At 43.5% G+C, this 9,333-nt stretch overlaps 1 protein-coding gene across 1 annotated transcript; it reads left to right on the top strand.

Annotated features, from left to right (window-relative positions):
- Positions 1 to 859: 859 nt before the first annotated feature.
- On the top strand, positions 860 to 5,667 carry LOC120830545 (eosinophil peroxidase). Its single transcript, XM_040195264.2, has 14 exons — positions 860 to 1,032; positions 1,230 to 1,317; positions 1,461 to 1,636; positions 1,735 to 1,858; positions 2,093 to 2,222; positions 2,303 to 2,509; positions 2,622 to 2,976; positions 3,075 to 3,235; positions 3,321 to 3,579; positions 3,662 to 3,832; positions 3,933 to 4,170; positions 4,283 to 4,482; positions 4,585 to 4,614; positions 4,735 to 5,667. The coding sequence occupies exons 1-14, from the start codon at positions 966 to 968 to the stop codon at positions 5,181 to 5,183; spliced, it is 2,655 nt and encodes an 884-aa protein (XP_040051198.2). The 5' UTR covers positions 860 to 965; the 3' UTR covers positions 5,184 to 5,667.
- Positions 5,668 to 9,333: the final 3,666 nt, after the last annotated feature.

A 9,333-nucleotide genomic window follows, 5' to 3' on the forward strand; every position in this document is an offset into this window, starting at 1 on the left:
TGTCACTAATTCTACTTCTGTGAAGTTTCTGCTTAAGACTCCGCTTCAGACTCTACCTCGACTAAAAGACTAACAAATTGTAGCACTTGAATTGTACTTATGACGCTACTCATCTATAGCAAATTGTAAATTGGCTTATTTGAGGAAATTGTACTTTCTTGTTTCTTGTTCTTCTTGAATGCACTTATTGTAAGTCGCTTTGGATAAAAGCGTCAGCTAAATGACATGTAATGTAATGTAAAAAAATGTTATTTTCTATAGAAATATAAAAATATGTAATATTCCCTTTTCCAAAATGTGAAATGGGACAATTTACAAAAACCACGCCAAAAACTGCTGTGAAACCTAAAATGAAAAAGTGAAAAGACGTATCGTTGTTTGATGCGAAAAATATGGATTTGTAAAATGGATTTGAGAGAACAGGCTAGAATGCTGTAGTTTAGTCTTAAATGACTACATTTTATTTTATACAGATTTCAAGAATTACATAACAAGAAAATTAAAGGAAAATCCCTTTCCCTCTTTTTTTCTTCTTCAATAACCAATAATAACATAAAACATTATAACGTGTATTTTCCCCCACTCCTGGTCCTCAATTTACGTAATGTCATTACGAATAACCCAGACAAGATGGGCATCGTGAACAAACTTTGACCTTGCAACGCAACTCGTCTTCAGGAAAAAAGGATTTCTTTCCTCGTTGCTTTTTCTCCGTAAATGACACCTGAAGTTGTTCAACCGGTGCGTAACTGGAAGAAAGAGATGATGCATTGTCTGCAACAAAAAAATCCTGACAAACACGTTGTAAGAGCCGACTTATGATTGATGGGTGGGTCAGCCTGCCTATATATAAACTAACTGCACTTCATTTAAAACGCAGTCGGCTACTTGGCGCTATTCGAAGGCTACTTTACCTTTGTTTTCAACTTTCACCGGGGCCTTTCGGACTGGTCGTTTTTCCCGAGATGAAGTTCCCTCTGTGCCTACTGGCTGCAGTTCTTTACCTGAGCTTGCAATGCCAGGTAAACGCTGGTGAGTAAAACCTTCATCCTCTCACTTACACACATAGTTTTAAATGCAGTCAGTATTCGTTTGATTGCAGCCACAATGTTCTCTCTTGTGCCACACCAACATATCCCGGCCAAAATGTTTGAGTTTACGGTTTGTGCTTTTTTTAGGTATGAAAAAAAAATAAAAAAAAATAAAACCAAATGTATTTATGCTTTCAGAATCGCATTTGAGCAGGAGTGCCATTGAAAGGGCTGTGATTGCAGCCAAGGCCACGGTGGACTCAGCCTATGAGTACTCCAGGAGAGTGTGAGTGCATCTTGCTGGCGACATTCCTCACTACTTTGATTGGGGGGAGAAGAAAAGAAGAAAAAAAAAGCTGTTAAACAAAGGTGTATGAATTGACTGTTGAAGACATTCTGACAGAAATCTTAAATGTGACCTCGCTGCAGGAGTGTTGACCGCGTGAGGAGGAACGCAGTGAGTCCGTCGGACGTGCTGCGGTTGTTGAAGCAGCCGGCTGGCGCGACGCGTAATGCCGTGCGCTCCGCCGACTACATGGAGAACGCCGTGAAACTGATCCAGGCTTCTTTGCATAGACGTCAAAAGCGCTCCATTAACGCCACAGGTGTTTATCCATCACAGCTTGCCGGACATTTCTGTCAAACATTCGTGGTTTGAGTGATTGAGCGGCTGAGTTGATCATTTGCTGTCTCCGTTCAATAGACCTGATCTCTGCGGAGGATCTGAAATTCATCGCTGAACTGACTGGCTGCTCCGCCCGACGTCAGAATCCAACTTGCCCGACGGAAAGCAAGTTTCGCACTCCAAGCAACACCTGCAACAACAGGTGAGGCAACGATTCAACGGAGGCATTTTATACACCTTTTACTGCAAAGCCATCTTATATTTCAGGAAACAGTTTATGATGTTTCGGCACCATGACTTCCGACCTTTGTTGCATTTTGTCCCTGACCCCTTCCCTGTATTCTGTTCACTCAGTAAAATTCAGTGAATGCAAAGGGACATGAAAGTAAACCTTGAAACAGAAAATATTATAACAGATTATTTTTCACTTGTTTAGGAAAAACCCTCGCTGGGGAGCTTCCAACACACCTTTCGCCCGCTGGCTCCCTGCCGAATATCAAGATGGAATCTCTCTGCCCAAAGGCTTTGACCCTGAGCGAAAAGTCAACAGATTTGTGCTCCCCTTGGTAACGTACTTAAAGTATATCACCCTCACTGACAATCGAAAATATCACAAAGGTGCTCATTGCCCACACCCTGTTCTCAGGTCAGAGCAGTGTCCAACAACATTCTGAAAACAGCAAAGGCCGATGTGGAGATCGACCCCCTCTACACCTACCTGGTGACAATCTTCGCCCAATGGACAGATCACGACCTGACGTTGACACCAACTTCTCCCGTGATCAGGTCTTTCAATAACGGGATGGACTGTGCTAAGAGCTGTGAGAACTCAGAGCCCTGTTTCCCCATCAAGGTCAGTGTTCGCTGCAATAAAAGACATGAGTACATCTAAGACACGCACACTCACAACCACACACATACACAGAATAGATGTTGACTGCTTCCTGACTGCTTCTCCTCAACAGTTTCCTAAGAATGACCCTCGTAATGCTTCAGAGGAGTGCATCCCCTTCTTCCGCTCAGCACCAGCTTGTGGATCTGGCAACACCGGACACATTTTTGGAGCAAGCACTGTCCGTCAGCAGATAAACTCTCTCACAGCTTTCCTTGATGTAGGTCAGGTGTATGGTTCAGAGGACACAAAAGTTCGTTTTCTACGAAACCTCACCTCAAATGAGGGCCTGCTGAGAGTCAACACCAGGTTCGATGATAATGGCCGTGAGCTCCTGCCCTTCTCCTCCATGACAACCAACATGTGTGCCACCAGGAAGCGCATTACTAATGACAGTTATGCAGAGGAGGTGCCCTGCTTTGTGGCTGGTGAGTATTACATATTATTAAAGGTGTTAAATCCATTACATTGCAAGCATTGCACGGGGCTGACAACACGTTTGTCCCCATTTCATCTGACTTTGAAGGTGACGATCGAGTCGATGAGAATATTGCTCTGAACTCTTTGCACACACTGTTCATGCGTGAGCACAACCGCCTGGCCCGTGCTCTGGCAAAACTCAATCCACACTGGGACGGAGAGAGACTCTATCAAGAAGCACGAAAAATCCTGGGAGGAAATACGCAGGTTAGTGACAGATTTAGCAGCATGGAGTACAGAAATATTGATATGTCACATGGTTCAATGAACTCAGGGTATTTTCTCTCTTTAGGTTCTAACTTTCAGAGACTTCTTGCATCACATCGTCGGTCCAGACTTCATTGCCAGTCATCTGTCCACCTACCCTGGTTATGATGAAAACGTGGACCCCTCAATTGCCAATGTGTTCGCTACAGCTGCCTTTCGATTCGCCCACCTAATGGTTCAGCCTAATATGTTTCGTCTTAACGAGCAGTACGAGGAGCACCCAGTTTACCCCAGCCCGTTGCTGCACAAATCCTTCTTCGCACCGTGGAGGGTCGTCTTTGAAGGTAATGCTGAGGCCTTTAACTTCATTGTTCCCTAACCAGAGAAGGAATGCAACTGATCAAAATTATCTCTTGTGTTCCTCAGGCGGTGTGGATCCACTCATCAGGGGCCTGGTGGGTCGTCAAGCCAAGCTCAACACACAGGACAACATGATGACTGATGAGCTGAGGGACAGGCTGTTTCAATTCACTCAAAAGTTGGCCCTGGATCTAGCCTCCCTCAACATGCAGAGAGCAAGAGACCACGCAATCCCTGGTATTTATTTGCTCATCGAACTTCGATTTTATTTACATACATATAGAATTCTGCACTCTCAGAAATCAGGCAACATATTTATCCTGCATGTAATTTTTAGGCTACAACCAATGGCGCAAGTTTTGTGGGCTGTCACAGCCCAAAAATTTGAATGAGTTGAGTCAAGTGCTGAATAACCGAGACCTGGCCAAAAGACTGCTGGATCTCTACTCAACACCTGACAACATTGATGTGTGGCTTGGAGGAGTCGCAGAGCCATTTGTCCGTGGAGCAAGAGTTGGACCTTTGTTTGCCTGCCTGATTTCCACTCAGTTCCAGCGTATCCGCCAGGGAGACCGGTAAGCACTAAAAATGCGTTCTGCGGAGCTGTTTGTGTTACCTGCACCTTTACTTTGATGACAGACTCAATGATACAGATACTTACAATTTTGGGAAACCTCCCAATTTCAGATTGTGGTGGGAGAATGATGGTGTATTTACTGATGCTCAGAAGAATTCCCTGAGGAGCACCTCTCTGGCTCGCATTATCTGTGACAACACAGGTGTCACTGAAGTACCGGAAAGACCCTTTCAGTACCGCCCTCGAGGAACTGGTTACACCAAATGCGAGAATATCGCTCCCTTCGACCTCGGTCCATGGAAGGAGAATTGTGAGTAGTTGTCCTGAAATCACAACAGACACAGTTAACCAAAGCCAATTTTTTCCAACAATAGAATATTTTAATATACTGTTTCAATTTCGTTTTCACCAGCAAATGAGCGTGGACCCCCGGGACCACCAGGTAGATCTACAACTTATCCATGAATATTAAAATTGAAAAAGTATTACTGTAGAATACAGTAATAGGAAGGTTCCACTGATGTAATTGTACTTTCTAATTGTATTTCTTTCCTTCATACAGGACCAAGTGGACCGAGCGGACCCCCTGGCCCCCCTGGACCTCCTGGACCTCCAGGACCTCCTGGCTCTGCGCATAAAGTTGCTTTCTCCGTCCGACTTGGCAACAACTTCCCCAAACCTGGCGTGCCCTTGGTCTTCCGTGATGTCATCTACAATGGACAGAACTCTTATGACACATCCACAGGGGTTTTCACATGTGCGCAACCAGGCGTGTATGAATTCCAGTTCCACTGCACCATCCACGATGGCACAGGCAGTGTGGACCTGATTCGTAACTCAAAGCTGATTCTGCACTCATTCACTACCACACAGAGTGGATATCTCATAGCTAGTGGCAGCGTGTACGTCAAACTTGACAAGGGAGACCGTGTCTATCTGGTGGCAAACTACGGTGGCAACGGTTTGACAACTGACAGTTATTTCTCTGGGCATCTGCTATTCACTGAGTAGGAAACTGCTCTAGAATACGCGTTCGAGTCACAGCATCCTTAAAACACAGATTTTTTAAACTTTTATTTAATCCCCTAATAATAAGATGATTCGATGATATAATCACTTCCAGTTTACTTTCCTGCATTAGAATTTATGGAGGCACACCTGATGCAAATGATTCTGGGTTAAACTGTTTTCCGGATCAGAACTACACTGAGACTTTAACTAAAGACAAAATAAAATCTTGAAATAGACTCTTTCTTTTGTAGCAGGCATTGCTGACAGAAAATTATTATTTGATTGTTCATGAATAGTACTAGATGAAGTGATTTTTTCATGTAGCCATTTTAGGAAGGGAAACGCTTATTCTACTCTTTTTGTTGTTGTTGCTGTTTGATTAAAAGAAAATAATTAAATATATCATTGCATTTTTGGGAAGATGCTGTGTTTTTTTAAACGTGTATGTGAAATTCACTTAATAAATGATTGTATTACAAATCAACTGCTGTCTCTGAATACTTTTTCTAATGATACACAACTCCGGAGGATAACAACAAATTAGTTTGCATACCAGGAAAACCTCCGGTGATGATGTTCTTAACCAGACCATTAGATGGCACTGACATACAATTTTTTAAGTAAATGAAGAATCCTGTACCTGTGGTTCTGGATGAACTGAAGTACTTATTTCTGCATCTTGAGGACATAATTGTTCTCAAAATAAACAATAATTTCATAGATGGTATCTCTCAAATCTCGATTAAATCATGATTGATGGTAGACTTTTTGCTTCAAACACATGCACGTTAATTGCTTGCAACTAAGTCAAGATTGCTCTGAAGGGATGTTTATTTTGTTGTATCTACAATCCCTAAATTTAACAACTAACAACAACCTCTTCACAAAAATTGTAAATTAACCTGAGTTCAGTAGTTGGTGGGATGGCAGGAGTGCAATGCAAAACCCTTCTCTAAAGCAGAGTTTTTGTCACAGCAACAACAAACCATGATCATGAAAACCAGACTACCTGATGTTCAATTGCAAATACTGGCGTATGAATGATTGAAATTTATATCAAATTAACAACAGGTGAAAAGTTCAGCAAAAAGAGGATGAACTGAGTGTGGGTTTTCATCTGCAGTGCTTACTGCTGCAAGACATACGATACAAGTTATTAGGTGCAGTACATTTATGATTAGCTCTTCCTCCTTGGCGTTGAGACAACACTTCTTTGAAGAACCAGTGTTCCACCTAGCAGGTCATTAAACACGTCATTCTGCATGTGACCGGTTGACTGAAAAAAATGTACTAAGAATAATTTCCCATGTGACATTCTTATTTGGATTTGAGCCAGTTCAATACCATTGCCATTGTGGACCACCTGTAATGACAGTGTAATTACCATAACTGTGAAATGGTAAACTAAAGAGTTGAAAAGAAGTGGACAATGCAATTCAAAGAGTAGTTCTTATATTCATGCAATTCATCAGTAAACCACAAACATCAACATTTGAAAAGGACAATATATTTTGACGTCGAGAACCAACCTCTAAACTTTCAAAATGTTTTTTTATATGTTTAGCATAAGTCCAATAAGCCACTCTTGCTTTGCTATAGAAAAAAAAATCATATTCACTTTTCGTTTCTTTAAGGAATTATTTCAACGCCAAATCACAACAGGGCGAACGGTGGTCGCTCCACCTCAATGGCAGACGCTGCATCCCGAACTCCTTGATAACTAAACAAATGTAATAAAAACAACACAATATATGACAATCGATGGGAGAGCTGGTGCAGCATTAGCTCGCATTGTTTTCTGCACAGTGGAGAAGAGCGACGGGGACCAGCTGCTGCGTCTCCACACACACACACACACACACACACACACACACACACACACACACACACACACACACACACACACACACACACACACACACACACGCACGCACGCACGCACGACCACGCCCCTCCTGACCTCCGTGGACACAGCGACATCCACACAGAGGGCCTGTGTGTCCCACGGGAGCAGGGGAATGCTGGAGAGGACGAGCGGCACACGATACCCTATTGTTTAGTTTAGCAGTCACTGATTCCCCCCCCTCTCCTCCCCCCTCCTCCCCTCCTCCCCTCCTCCCCACACGCACACGCACCTCCTCCCCGCAGCGCACGGGCTGATCGTCTCAGCGGGTTAAATTGATTAGAAAGACGTTTGTGGTTTGACTAATCCCCCCATTTTCGCCCCTCTTCGCTTCAACAATTTATAAAAGCCACATTTAGACAGAGGAGTCCTGTGAGTTGTGATCGTGATCGAGTCCTGTGGGGCCCAAGTGGACAGACGACTCGGTTAAACATCATCCCGATGAGGGTTTTCTGTCTTGACTTGATCTGTTTCTTTGGTAAATGACAGTTTTCTACCAGCTCGCTTCTGAACAAATAAATAAGATTATAATGTATGTTGTCTAAAGCGCAGGATACATTCGGTTTGGAAAAAAATCTAAAGAATTAGAAGCACAGCAATGCTTTGGGTGAACAGATTATTTTCGGTAAAACCTCCGCATGATTGAACAAAACATTCCCCTGTGATGACTTTGGAAACCTGTTTGATCCTGACTCACGGCAACTAAAAATATGTTCCGATGTCCCCATTTGACCACCGCCCACCACTTAATCTAAACTAACATTAAGTGCTTGCGTGACTACCTCACACACACCTTCCTGAGCAATTAAAATGCAGCAAAACCCAAAACTTATACTTTAAACTAATATTTCCGCCTTAAATTATGACGATACTTTTAGTTTGCAGGGGAAGCCCTTGCTTTCTTGCACACGATCAATCATTCTGAGTCGATTAACTGGTTTCTTTAAAAAGGCACTGGCGTGTCGGACTTCTTTTGAGATGAGACTAGTTTCCTAAACAAGCAACGTGCTTTGAAAGGAGCAACTCCCTGAATTACAGTAAAGGAATTTTACCAAAGTGTGTCATCATATAAAAATGTTTCATGCTTAAGTGGAGCTGTCCATCATGTCAGGGGAAGCGTGCGAGGTACGGCGCCACAGGGCGGGGACCCGGCAGCAGGATTCCCCAAGATTGCTTCTTAGAATTGGGGGAACATCTGACTTTGTCCCGCACTGGCAGATGGTGGGTTGGGGCGGGATCCAGGGGGGGGGGGGTTACTTCCATTGTCCAGGCGCACAAACTCCACACAGAGACAATAGTATCGGTAAGGAGCAAAGACCCAGGGTTTAAAAAAAGCCAGATGATCAGGGGAGGAAATTATTTTTTTTAGTGCCAAAAAACAAGGAAGATAAAAGCTCGTTATGTTCGTTCTGTTGGGCCTAAACACAAACGCGTTTTGTAACTTAGAATGATTTTGACAAATGAATGAGCAATGTAAAATGCAGCAGTCTGGATTAGGATATACTTTGCCAGAAAAAAAAGTGCTCGACCAGTAAACCTTCTAGTGTTGCAAAATCCTAAAAAACAAGCAGCTTAAGAAACTTTGTCAGATGCCAGAATCACACCTTCCATATCCAACCATTTGTTGTTTCCAACTTGCAGAACTGCGCCTGTGACGGCGTATTTTTCTTTCGTTATCAGCATTCGTTCTCAAACGCATTTCATGAACACTTGGACGAGGCTTGTTCTCTCGCATGTCTGCTGTCTTTTCGGGCGCCGTTGGGCAGCGCAGCGCCAATCGGAGCGCAGCGCAGTCCGCTGCTGGCGGAGATTGATGGACCAACCAGACGGCCATTGTTGCGGCTGACACTGATGCGATGCCTCCTCAGCGGAATCACTGCGTTCAAAGGAGCAGACGGTGGAGCTGCTGAATGCGAGCGTGTCGAGGGCGCACTTGTGTTACATTCTGCCCCGAATGAATAGACCAAACAGGATTTGCTGCACGGACTGTTCAGCGCGGCATGTGAATGAGAATGCGTGCTAACATTTCAACAAGTATAAAACACTCAACAGGGGAAGGGATGAAAAAAGCTTTTTGTTGACGCAATTTGATGCTATAATAATATTGATGGTTAGGTCGCTCCTCGCTCTCATTTTCCACGCGCACACGCGCACAGATAACCGGTCATTTCAATCACGCACAATTACAATCCTCAATGTACACTTAAACCAGCGCAGTAGCTGATTCTATAAAATGTATAAAAGTGT

Source organism: Gasterosteus aculeatus, chromosome 13 (genome assembly GCF_964276395.1).
Source record: "Gasterosteus aculeatus chromosome 13, fGasAcu3.hap1.1, whole genome shotgun sequence".
Classification (NCBI taxonomy): Eukaryota; Metazoa; Chordata; class Actinopteri; order Perciformes; family Gasterosteidae; genus Gasterosteus; species Gasterosteus aculeatus.

Bases quoted from the DNA above. Each gene is read 5' to 3' on its own strand.
- LOC120830545 (XM_040195264.2), top strand. From the start codon at position 966: ATGAAGTTCCCTCTGTGCCTACTGGCTGCAGTTCTTTACCTGAGCTTG. The intron at 1,033-1,229 runs GTGAGTAAAACC...TTATGCTTTCAG, and splicing joins GCAATGCCAGGTAAACGCTG to AATCGCATTTGAGCAGGAGT. The intron at 3,236-3,320 runs GTTAGTGACAGA...TTCTCTCTTTAG, and splicing joins TCCTGGGAGGAAATACGCAG to GTTCTAACTTTCAGAGACTT.